The sequence below is a fragment of the Netta rufina genome (assembly GCF_964035555.1).
Source record: "Netta rufina genome assembly, chromosome: 8".
Lineage (NCBI taxonomy): Eukaryota > Metazoa > Chordata > Aves > Anseriformes > Anatidae > Netta > Netta rufina.
This window is the reverse complement of record NC_140131.1, coordinates 9,711,891-9,725,275: the sequence shown is the minus strand read 5'-3', so window position 1 is coordinate 9,725,275 and position 13,385 is coordinate 9,711,891. Positions and strand designations below refer to the sequence as shown.

Genomic DNA, 13,385 nt, shown 5'->3' with positions numbered 1-13,385 from the left:
AAATACAAAATAAATACATTTTCAGTTGCCAGTATCCAGGCTTACTGACCTATTTCTGCCTTCAGCACTTCTTCTTTGTCTGAGCAGCGTTTGGCACACAGGAATCTGTGACATTGAGTGATTGTCCCTACACTAACGAAGGGCTTAGGTTAAAGATTTAGCGCATTACTAGCACGGCCTTCCAGAGGTCTGCAGTTTTTACTGTTCCACCTTAAGTCTTCAGGAGCTGCCTGTGCTTTCTCGTCTTTGAAAATCAACCCCTTGATGTTACCTTCAGGCTTCCAGTTCAAGTCACAAGATTACACCTGCGCTAACTTGCCTGGGAGCTTTGTGATGCAGATGCAAAAAAATCAGAGAAGGATGAATATAACCAACCATTGATTTATTATGTTCTCGGAAGTGAGGGATAAGGCAGGCTGGCACGATGCCCTGAGCCCAGCCTCCACGATGATTTCTCTCCTCCTGACATGCATCCACCAGCATTTATCTTGCCTCTTTCCCTTCCTCTCCCTGCATTTTCTCAAACTTCAGGAGTTTCTTTTGACAGGCCTGCTCCTCACTGCTGCTGATACTGGAGCTTTCCTCTGAGCTTTCAGACAGGAGATGCTTGACTGCCATCATGTCCTTCTTGTTCATTTGCAAGCAGAGGCAGGAGGATTCGCTCACCTTGAATGATTCCCCCCACATATTCTGACACATGTCGGTTCCATTTGCGTACATCTGCGTGTCAAATAAGAAATGCATCAATTTCTTTTACAAATAATTGAGTTAAGTCAATTAGTATCAATTTGGTAAACATCACTTTTAAAAATGTGGTACAACATTATAAAAAAGCAGTCTGCAGCCATCCACTGTCATGCTCTGTGCCATACTTCATCACTTTAAAATATTATCCAGTCCCACCACTGGCAAAAGAGATTTGCCTGTTGTGAGAGCGAGTGATTACACAAAGTGCAATGTGATGAACAGCCAGCCCTTTGTTTCCATCGTGGGGCTGCTGGCCCAGCTAGATTTCTGGGGCTGACAGACTAAAGCTGTGTACAAGAGGCTGGATGACTTGCAGCATGTCAGGGCACTCTGACATGTCTCAGGCTCTGAGTAGTGCTGAAAGTGCCAGACTGAGTGTTTTGAAAACTGGAATCTCTTTATTTACAGGCTTGAGACATCCCAGTGGAGTCACAGCTCTGTGGGATCACACTGTGCCTGCTGAAGTGTACATCGTGACCAGGCAGAACCTCACAAAGAGAAGGGACATAACTCAGAAACTGCTTGATGAAAAGAAGACATACAACTGTGGGCCCCCAGTCTGCCTCTGAAGTGCTTTATCCAGTGGTGCAAAGGGCTTTCTGGCTCAAGAAATTGCAAACTGCAGCTTCTTGCACTCTCTGCAAGTGATTTTGTCCTGTTCTTGATGCTATATCATTTTGTAAGGCCTCTGCATCACAGGACCCATGCAGCCATACAACAAAGATATTTCTTGTTTGCCAGGCCCCCATTGTGACAACCTTCTGTCCTCCCAGCTTGAGCCTGCCTAAAGAATATTAGTTTAGGAGTTACCATGTCCAGGCAGAGAGCAGGCCGAGCACTTTATCTTCCCTGCTTTTCTATCATGTGTTGTTGAAGTTCAATCCTTATGTTTCTAATAGAAGCTTTAGATACTTCCCAAGCAAAGCTAAGAATGAAGTTGGGGGTGGAAGGAGTAGAAGCCTTGGAAGTTAAGGAGAGAGACTGTTAATGACTGAAACAGGGGACGAGGCAGCAGGACTGTGTCACTGATTCACTTCGTCACCTTGACCGTGTCACCAGGATCTGTCTGCAGGGAGACATGTTTCATCTGTGGTAGCACAAGCAGTCCTTGCACATGACACTGATTCAGTATTGTGACAGCGTTTCTCTTTGTGCTGTTATTTCTGGATGGTGTGCTGGTTTATCAGCAGCAGCAGTGCATACAAAGATCTGACACTGTGAATCTAGCAGAAGGTGCCCTATCTTTGTCAGGAGACTTCTGCATGGAAGGTGTTCTGTGTGCAAACAATTAATGATTACACAGTTAAATCTATTGTCTGGAAGTGGGACTGATCATTTGTAGTCCTGCAGCTTCTGCTCCACAGATTTTCTGCAAGTTCTCCTTGCGAGATGTCTCCTCATCTCCCCATGTGCAAAACTATGCTGACTTGGACTGTGCTGGAAGGCAGATGAGATGAAATATAATCACCGCTTTTGACTTAGAAATCTATCCTGTGCAAATAATGGAGAATCCATTCCAAAAAGCCCCAAAAGCTCTAGTCTGTAACACATCTCAGTTCACTCCAGCCCTGGCAAGGGCTTGCTCTGTGAATGCTCCATTTGCTGGAGGACTGCAGAGGTTGGTTAGTGCACTGCCAGCTGGGAGCAATGCAGGGTCAGAAATGGAAAGGTTGCTGCATCTAGTTCTCCTCTCGTGTTCTTAGGGCAGCTGGACCTGAGCTGTTTCTTTCCAGCCATTCCTGTGCATTTCAGCAGCATGAGACATTTTCTTCCAGTTCCTGTCCAGCTTCTGGATTTCTACCTGCTCTCACCTAATCACACTTAAAATATTAAGTTGTCATGTGAGTTTCCTTAGGTCCATACGCAAGAGTCATGGCTACATCCTATTCTTATTTCCCACAGGTTCTGTAACATGTATTCATGCTCTTCTACTTGTTAAATTAGTCATTTAATGTTGGCCTTCCTCCTAACTGTTTAAAGATCAGAGCATAGCCAGAATGCTGTGGCAAACAAACAGTGCTCACAGCCCATTTAACAAACATGTCCCTAATTTACTGCAAAGGCTTCTGATTCTTCAGCTTCTTGAAGAGTGTTCTAGTCTGTGCATTAACAGCACTTGGGAAGCACTCCGTCGGGAGAGCAATGATAAAATGTGCTTCACTTTAGCCAGGCTAAAACTGGCTACGATCCATTGCACATTCTTAATATTCAGCATTTGTTCCAAATAGTCCTTACAACCACATGCATATGTCAAATGTAGGGCTGCTGATTGCTCCTCCGTGTGAGCTGAGAGCATCAAAAGAAAGCAAGAGTCTGTCCACAACACTTTGACATTGGAGAGCCTTTTGTGCCTTCCAGATAACACTAACTTTCTTTTCCATGAGTTGGGTGCAAACCACATTACTCCAGTGTTTGTATATCATCTCATTTTCATACGGGAAATGTGTTTTTTTAATTGATCTGAAGCAGCTTCATCTTTATTCTCACTTACCATGCAAGCCTATGTTTGGTAAAAAACATGGGCAATGTGGGGTGTGGTTCCACTTATTTCAGGAAGAGCTGCGTCTGGCTTCAAGTGATAAGACCCCTGGATTGGCTGCGTGTTTTTCCCAGCAGATGGTATATTTTCTTTAAGAAATAAGTACCAGGGAATTTAAGGTTGAACCCTTCTATCTCTGGACTAGGGACAGGTTGAACAGGGACTAGAGATTATTTACGGATTATTATTGCCTTCACTTCACCTGAACCTACTGATGATTTAGCATATCTGGGAAATTAAGCTGTAACTTTCTGCAGCCCATTTGTTTTTTGGCCACCTTCCTGAGCCTGCTGATTAGTGTCACTGTTACTTTTTAGTGCCAATTCTACAGGGCAGACACCAATCCTGTGCTAACTGGACTGTGACTTCCCACTTATATCAGTTACTGAACTGACTTCTGGAAGCACATGCACTTGAACGGATTTCAAAACAACTAATGTGGGATCTCTGCAAGCCATATTAGCAGTCCCTAAGCATTGCACATAAGTTCTGTTCACTTCTTCGGTTTAGACAGTTTTTATATATTCAGTGAAGTTCAATTGTTAATAATATTCAAAAAATGTAGCAGTTTTAAGCTGTATAATCTTGCCCTGATCCTAAACTTACTTGAGTCACTTGAAAAAAATCCTTTTTGACTCATGAACGTCTGTGGATCAGTTTCCAGGCAATTTTGCTCCCATAAGTCTTGCAATTTCTCCTTTTACACATTTTTCTTCATGAAATTATTTATCCTAACTATCAAACATTCTCAGAAAGATGGGATGAGCTCCCAGAAAGCTTGTCAGTGCTGCTTATTAACTTTCAGTGTTAAACAGAACAAAGTTAGCTCTGTCTAGCTGTTGGCAGACACAAAAGAGAATGCTCATCAGAGATACGACAGGTCTATGGAGCATAAAAGGGAGACGATTAGAAGAATGCAAGGACTTAGGGATTTGGAGTATGGAGAAGGACTTGAACATGAGAATGTAAAATAGGGAAAAGGGCAAGGAAGTCTAAAAAGTAAGAAAGCCTTAAAAATTCCTAGTGATTTGGGAACTTACATCCCAGTTTAAAAAGACAGGGGCATGTAAAGCCCTGCATCATCTAAGGAATCTTATAAAATGTATCTCGATGTCTTTTCTATTGTATGACCAAGGTTCATTTATCTTTTATGGTCCAACCCCCACTGTGGTTAACATATCAGTGCTGCTTGAACATTTATGCTAGTATCACAAGTGGTATGTATGGTGATTAACTAAGTGTGTGTATATTTAATGAGAGATCTACATAAATATAAATGCTTTAAAGTGTATATATTTGAAAAATCTGATGTAGGTATAGCTTGAAACTCCTGAAGTAAAAATAATTTACATATTTCATTTTACATCCACATATTCAGGAATAGAACTCAATGTCATTTTTCTTCTGCCCCAATCGACCACGTTTTCTTACCTCACTGTATGGGATACATTTATTCTTACAGTGGTTTTCTCCACTTTCATTCCATTCCCAGTCCGTCAGCCAGTTATGAACACATGTAGAATCATCTTTGCAGGCTTCAAACCTTCATGGAGATCAGTGTGGAAGACAGTTATTTTTCTGACTGTTTTTCAGTGTACTGTAGAATGGAGATTGAGCTCAAAAAGTCTGGGGGCTATGCTAGCAGTCTGATATGGTCACACAGTGCATTTTAGCAACTGATCTGCACATCAAATGTGCACATTACCTTAGCCTGACATGTACATAAACTCTGAACTGGACAGGAAGACCTAAATCCCAATGAAAACTGAACATTTCACCCACTGCGTTTCATACTCACAGATTTAAGTAAAGGGCTCACATTCGGAGGAGCAGCACTCTTTTCTGCCTGGGTAATTTTGCTGAAGTTACCAAGTGAGAAAGTACTGCGTGGGAAGGAGTTTATGAATGCTCATTGCCAACATCATGGCATAGTGCAGGTACCCTAAAAGTGAACTGTCACCTGAGAGGGAAGTAGGGAAAGTTCCTATTTATGAATTAATATGGGAAAGGATGAATGATAATCCCTGGGCATAGGATTGCAATGAGGATTGCTCATCGACAGAGGGAAAAACTAGAAACAACAAAATCTTATAAACTAAGAACATTTTCAAAGAAGTTAAACTTGAAGTGCAGGAGGAAAAATAAGAGACTTGTAAGGTATAAGGTCTAAAATTTTAAATTTTAAGTGATTTTTAAGTTGTAAGCAGTAATGTAAAGAAAAACCGGTAAGCAGCCTGGAATCAGTAGCGTATGCATCTGGCTGATCAATGTGATGAGAGTTCTCATGATTTACCATTATCCTACATCGTTTCCTTCCTTCCTTTCACTTCTTTTATGTTCTACTTTTTGGCTCTTACCTTTCCTAAGGATCCCTTCCTGCAGATCAGTTAACATCTACTTAAATTTAGTCTCAATGGCTTCAGGCAGACTATTCACACCAATAATTGAGAGTGCCAAACCCATGAAGCACATCTTTCAAAAAGTAAGAGTTGTTCAACATTGCATTTATAATGAATGTTTTTGGATGTATTTTCCGTTTGTCTTTTTTAATCTTCAGGGTCATGTTTCTAAAACTATTTTGATACCACAAGGACAGCAGCTTTATATTTTACAGTGACATATGAGGTTGTCACATAGTCACAGAATTACAGGAACTAGACATCGCAGCACATTTACAGTTGCAGAAAGGTGAGGATGTGTACATCTGCAGAACCTTCACTGCACAGTGGCTCGAAAATTAGGTCACAGCCAGCCCCAGGACTTCAGGTGTTGCTCAAGTACAAATACTAATTACAAGAGAGTGGACCGGTACAGGCACATTTGAACTTAACTGTTAGCACTTTTATTGCACTGGTGGCTGAAATGACTTTAAGCATATTTGCAGTGCACACAGAAACCATACATTAGGATTAAAATATTCCTGCTTCTCATTTTCACATTGAAGTTTCTGTGGCAGGAGACTCGTATGCTTAAATGTGTTTATCCATGAATGTGCTGCCAGATCTAGGGGCTCTGCTGGAAATACAGGCTGCAATTTGATAAATTAATATAATATGACACCAATAGGCAGATCCTACCAGATTGTGCCATGGCTGGATGAGCAATTAGGGACTGTTAGAATTTTTGGCTTGTTGCTGGGTAGCCTGGCTGAGAAAGACAGAGGGAGGCAACTCCCCAGTGCCAGCTCTTTCTCTAGTGCTGGTCACTTCACCTGCTTGAATGCACGCCACAGTTCTGAGCAGCAATGCAAACTTTTACTTAATCACCATCTTTGAACTCTCCACATACCAGCATCAGCTTCAACAATTAGCCCTTGATTCTTCAAGCCATGTAGGCATGTCCTTCTCTTTAATCATGCACTTAAATCCATTGCTTTTCAGCAAAGTAGGTCGATATCTACTACGAGCTGCCTAATACTAGCACGTCCACTGAAAGCAGTTGTGCCCTTCCCATGGGCTTCCTGTTATTTATTTATTTATTTACTTACTTATTTTGTTTCCTTCCTTTATTTAGCTAAGTAGTTTTCAGCCCCATGGGTTCCCTGACCAGGAACGTTTCACGGCCTCTCAAAAAGTGCTCCTGGCACATGGATGAGGATAGGGTATGGGAAAAGAATGAGCAGCCCTTGGGGTTTAGGGGAGGGCAGAACTCTTTTTTTTTTTTTTCTTTCTTTTTTTTTCTTCTTCTTTCTTTTTTTTTTTCTTTTCTTCTTTCTAATTAGTGTCACATTCAGTTGTACTTTTCAAACTTAGGAGTGTGTATTTCAGAGTTTTACTGAACTGGGGTATTCATATCATACCTCTGTCTTCCTTGGGAATCTGAATAAAACATGATTATTAAAGAATTTTTATTCAGTGTTACCTACAGAATTGTCAGATGAGATGTTTCCTAATTATGATTATTGCCTGACTCTGTGGTTTGTTATATAAGTAGGTAACAAGGGATAATTCTATTTTCATCGTTTTTTCTTTCCCTATGGAAGCAATTAGGAAGCTAAGTTTGTGAAGAATCACGACTTCTGAAAAGTCTGATTACTGCTGTCCAGAAATCCATAAGTGGCTTCTTCAAACATTAATTACAACCCGTGAGAAACATGGACATAAATACTTAAAAGATCCTTTCCAAACACACCAGCACCCTATGTGCAGTGGGTAGGATATTTTTATATTAAAGCTGTTTTTTTTTTCTTTTTTTTCTTTTTTTCTTTTTTTCTTTTTTTCTTTTTTTCTTTTTTTCTTTTTCTTTTTCTTTATAATCAGCTGTTTCTCTGTTAAATGGCACAGGGCCACTTCACAGGTGGGTCAGAAAATGGCTTGTACCTCAGGCTCTTTTAAAAGCAATAGTTTTATGACTAGAGGGAGCAAGGAATTCTAAGACAATAGGAAGAAAAAGAAGGCCTTAAGCCAGTCAGATGAATTTCTTTTAAATGAAGTCACTGCTCATTCAGAGTCCTCTGCACATTTCTGGCCACAAAGACATACAGTATGCAGCAGGCACACTCGCGGCATGTAGAGAAAGTAGGTCACATCACTAACAGTGCTACGGCATGCTAAAGGGACTCCAATGAATAGAACATGAAAAAAAATGGTACTTTAAATCACCAGAAAGGGTAGGAATTCTGTCCAGGCTCTTCTCTAGCCTCAGGCCTTAAGCAGGGTGAGGGAATGGGTTTGACATTGGCATTAGGCAGGCGTACGAAGCAGCATGCGCAGTAATGGGGCATCTTTACATTTTTGATTCAGGCCAGGCATCTGTGACGCCAGCAAGGGCAATAGATCATTGTTCAGGATTTGCTTTGAGCAGAGCCTACTCTCTACCAGGAGGCTCCCTATTCTGGCAAATTAACTGCTTTTCCTTGTGCAGCAGCTCCCGATCACATACACACACACTTTTCAACAATGAAAATTAAAAATGCTGTTTGCCTGGATCTTCTGGAAATATCCAGGGGACACTGAGGATCTTGTGACGTAATACTCACCCACCATATACATTTTGGGTATAAATCTCATTTATACTAAGTCTGGCTTAAACCACTTCATTGTGAAAAGGATTTTGAATGGATGCAAACTAAATTTACAGAGTCTATTTTCTTTCATCATTACATTTTCACTGAATGTAACAATTTGATGACTTTGTGTGCTACTGGTGTGGATCCTATTTAAATTATCTTAGGATACATCTGGTTTAGATACTGCTGTTCTATCACTTTGCCTGTTAGGTCTGTTTTAAAGCCCACTGGCACCTCTGATGCTTTGTTATCCAAATGCATTCACATTTCAGTGATATTTAATACTGAGGTTTGAGATTCTGAGCACCGAGGCAAATTCAGGGTGTCAGTCTTTTATCTTCAAGGAGGTCAATAATCCGGATTTAGTTTAGAAGGTTACCAGAAATGTGGGCAGGAAGACTGCACATGACACATCTGTTACTGAGGCACATGGAATTTCCTAACAGAAATGAAATTCATCACTAGAGGAAATTCTAGGGAAGCTGAGAAATAGACCAGACCTTCTCACTATCTTCCATTACAACTACAAGCCATGCTTCTTGTTTCCTTCCTTGGCAGAAGACGATGTAGACATGTTTAAAGACAAATTGTACCAAAATACTGTGTTGCATGCATGACTTTCCCCTTGGAGAGGAGATGACAGTGTAAATGGATCCATGCATCAATAATATTGAAGTTACATAAGCTTTACTACAGAGCTGCACAAAAGAGAACGTGGCTGTATGTTACCATGTGTCCTGTATGTTCTGTGCTTCCAAGAAGAACTCTTTGGTAACATTTTTAAAGTATGAAAACAGTTTTCCATGATTTTCAGGGCAGCCTAAGGGATTCAGACATTCACAGTTCACTACCTTCAAGGGACACTAGCAGTTACAGTCCCACAGTGTGATCACAGCCTGTGCTGCTCGTACCATGCTTCACATCAATTTAACCATACAGACAAGTTACTGTAGTTACTAGCACAACACGAATGTGATGCTGGGACTTGAATGAGGCACGATGACATTATTTACGATGGAACATCTCAGGGAGGGAGGGAGAGATACATGCTGGATATGGACCCCTGAAAAAATCTCATTACTCCACCTAGATATGATGCTCCTGCTCCAAGACTAAGGACAGGTGGGGGTGCTGCATTGTCCCAATACATGTCTTGCACTCAAAAAGTAATGTGATTCTCTGATGCTGTATTTTGGGAAGCAAAATTAAATGCTGTTACGCTTTCTCATTACTGTTATTATTATTAGCATTATTTGTCTGCAAGTTTCTCTGAGATTCAAGCTTTTAGAAATGGCTTTGGAGACAGGGATGATTGAAGGAAAAAGAAAAGGCTAAATATGATTAAATTATATTTAAAAAATCAAAATATACATGACCTGGCTGCTTTCATGATTTTGTAGTGCATTTTTACACACAAAAAGAAACGTGTCATTTCATGGTCGAGTGTTTAGACTAGAAATGCTAACTGACTAAATGCTAACTTACAGATGTGGATATTTCAAGGGGTGGACGGGCCCTCACTGCTGTTAGTGCCTGTGCATGGGGGGAATGCTCTCTCATGTCACGCATTTCTGATGCCACTGCATCACTCTTCCTCATGGGGAGCAGGGCGGTGCTGTCTGAGTCACTAAACTGTGACAAAAAATGACTCCATCCTGCATTCAGCCTGTGACGTTATTGTTTTGGAGGCAGTAGCCTAGCAGAGGAAAAGGTAGAGATGGCAAACAAGACACAAACCGGAAAAACAAGTGAAAAGCCATAAAGGTGTTGCAGCACTATAAAATGTTATTGCTACTTGCTCAGGAAGTCTGTGCTTCATGCACCTGTGCTTTCTGACACCTGAGTAGCACAGGCATATTAAAACGAAATAAAGATACTTTGATAACAAGGTGAACCTACCAGTCATCGCAGAAGCTTTTACACAGCGGAACAGACTGGATAGCAGCAGTGTAGCTGGGATGGATCCAGCGAGCAGCATGTGGAGAGCACCGGTAAAAGCACTCGATTTTCTTTGTGAAATCTTCACAGCTGTGGTGGGTGAGAAATGCCACAAATAAACACGTTTCTCAGCATCAGGGCTATAACTTCAATTTTCTAGACCTGCTTTGATGCGGATACAATGCTACAGATTAGGAGAAAAACACAGAAAAGCATCATTTTGTCCTGTTTGTAGCTAGGTTCCAAACTCATTCTTTTGGCATTGTGTACAGACTCTGACCGTGCAATTACCGTAGCCAACTAAAGGCTGCATAAATGTTTCCATGCATATTTCAGCCCTATTTGTGTAAGCTTTCCATAAACTTTCAAGGCCTTGAGTTTTCCTGGCATGGATGATTCAAGGCAATAATAAAATATTTTAAAACTATAGTACAATATTTTTTTTCTAAGTCGTAGTCTAATGGTTTCACTAATCTTTAGATTTTCCCACAGCCAGATGAAGTTACTTAAAAACACAGCTCTTCTGGGAGTGGCAGGCAATAGCTGTGACTTTTGCACATCTGTTTTTGCTTAATTGTTTTGTACTTTCATTCTTTCATTTCTGTATTTTGCCATGTTTCACAGCTCTAACATTTAACAGGGTACTAAAAATCTTAATTATGAAGACATTCTTCATGGTTACAAAACCCACAGGACTACAAGAATTTTTATTCTAAGTATTCAGAAGTTTTTATTTCTGTCCTCTTGTGAATTTTGTTTGGAAGAGTTAATCATCTAGTTGATCAGCTTTCCCAACAAGGACAGGAACCTGGCCTGTGCTGAGGAGGGTTCACACTCGTTGCTGTGTGCTGGTTGCTTTGTAGGGGTGCAGAGGTGCAGCGTGCTTGTTACCTGCTGCGTTTCTGTCTGGTTTGCAGTGCCAGATCTGGTTCTATACTGAAAGCAAACTTTAAAAAACGTAACCTTTTATTGATAAAGAGGCATAAATCCCTCTGCACAAACCGTGTGTGCTTAGGGATTGATGGGCTTTGTGAGAGGACAAAAAGAAGGGCTCGATGTTGGTCAGATACAGCGGGGAGGTGATGGGAAGGGGACTGGGTGGCATTCTCTCCAGGGCAACCTAGGGACAGTCCGTCTGCAGGGAGTTAACGTGCGTTGTGTGGCTGCCACAGCACAGCTCTGTTGAACCAGGACACAGACAACATCAAAGCTGACTTACGATTTACTGAGCTGCCCACATCTGTTCCAGTAGCTGTTGTTTACTTTAATTACTGGGGAATGAGCCAATTGCTCTGTGAAGTTTGCATAGCAACAGGAAGCTGTTGGGAATGAAACAAAGATCTTACAGTAAGGATTTTCTTTAACACTATGTTTGGAAGACTAAAAATGTAGGATGAATCTTTTTGGTCCATAACATGATAAAGTCTCTTGGTACTAACCAGATGCAGCCAGGCTCTTACGCTTTTGGTTTTGGAAGCAGCAGTGTAAATGAGAAGTGAGAGGGACTGGCATCAACACTGCTTTGCAAAGGGGTGCCCAGGCAGCCCCACGAAGTCTACGAGTATTCTGCCAGATGTTATATGCTGAGGGGTACTTGTTTTAAAAGTTACCAAACAGAAAAAGAGAATTGAAGAAATGCACTAAGTATGCTTACTTTGCTCACTATGGAAGTTTAACTGTTTCCAATTTGTGTGGAAAACTACACACAATTGTAATCTGCTACAGTTAATTAAAGATTGCTGTTTTTAATTATTTAATAGGGACAGTAGTTAATTAACTAGTACAATCAAGAGGGAAATACATTTAAATTAATATTTAAATTAAATTTTTTTTTCACTTAACGACAATGGGCCATCTTTGCTGTAAAGCTCTTCAAGCAGATGGAGATATAAAAAAAGTAAACTGCATCAGGTTTTTAAAAAGATGATAAAGAAAGCCACTGGGAGTTTTGCAGCTGACTTTGTTAAGAACCAGAATCTTACTTTTGATTTGCATGCTGCAAAATGCCATTGAGGGAGGTTTTTCAAATGCAATTTATAGTGCATCTTAAATGTTTTTAAGAAACTACAGGAATGGCCAGAACAATTAGTGTGTACAAAGCTGGACTTCCAGGCTAGCTGCAGCAAAACCATTTCCACTCTTACATTCAGAATACAGCGTGCACTCGTGCATATCTGGCTCAGGACTTGGCTTCAGTTTGTGGGTGTCCCCTTCCAGACATCCATACTTTTGGCAGGTAGATGATGTTATGACAGCGAAGATGGTGACAGCAAACCTCAGCATCATTTTTCAGTTCTTTTCCTGTATGGAGGGAAGTCTTTACTGGTGTCCTTTACTTCTAGGGAAAGTCAAAGGTCTGCTTTAAGAAAAGCCACACATATAAACAATTAAAATATGCTCAGCAGAGATGCACATATAAATATTAGGACACTCATGCTCCCTTTCCTCTGCTCATATCTAAAAACTTCTGCTACATATTTTTGACATTTGTGGCCAATGAAAAAAAGCATTAGTTCAGGAAATTAATAAAATTCAGCATTTAAGAAAATGATTTTAATTTTCTTATACTGATGATTTTTTCTTCTGAGAGACATTCCACTGCTACACTAGATTTGAAGAAAATAGTGATTAGTCCTAAAACTTGAAGAGTTCTTATGCTCACTGGGACATAAAAACACTTAATGCACCCACAGATGAGCTAACAGTGGGCTATAAGATGGTGGTCAGCACCTGAGTTGGATAAATTCCACCTTACCTTCATTGCGGCTACGCTAACTTATTTTTAAGAATCCGATCAATTATTTTCTGCCTCTCATGTAGAGTTCAGTCAAAAATGGAAGATAAAAACAATTTTGTCTGTGAGACTAAAATTTCTCTAAAAGACTACATATTGAGTTAGTTATACAGATAAATCTAGAACATGCTACATAGCTTAATGCATAATTCTTTATACAAGTTATTAGTTTAACCCTGATTTTTTTAGTTACATATTCCTAGTATCTTTTTGGAAGTTTTGCCTGAATAAGAACCACAGCTCTTCCATGTACCTAAACTTTTCAGATGTAAAGAAAATACCGTGATACTGAAGAAGGAAATTGCCTGTACAGTTCCTCAGTAGTTTCTCACCTCTTTTGCTGTCCTCCTGGGTGACAC

The 13,385-nt window shown here is 40.4% G+C and overlaps 1 protein-coding gene across 1 annotated transcript; it reads right to left on the bottom strand.

Annotated features, from left to right (window-relative positions):
* Positions 1-483: 483 nt before the first annotated feature.
* On the bottom strand, positions 484-13,385 carry LOC311211877 (riboflavin-binding protein; the record flags this gene model as incomplete). The annotated part of the gene is made up of 6 exons (XM_084290863.1): positions 13,359-13,385; positions 12,377-12,533; positions 11,452-11,551; positions 10,194-10,322; positions 4,718-4,829; positions 484-720 (listed from the first exon to the last, which is right to left on the bottom strand). The coding sequence occupies exons 2-6, from the start codon at positions 12,516-12,518 to the stop codon at positions 484-486; spliced, it is 720 nt and encodes a 239-aa protein (XP_084146989.1). The 5' UTR covers positions 12,519-12,533; positions 13,359-13,385.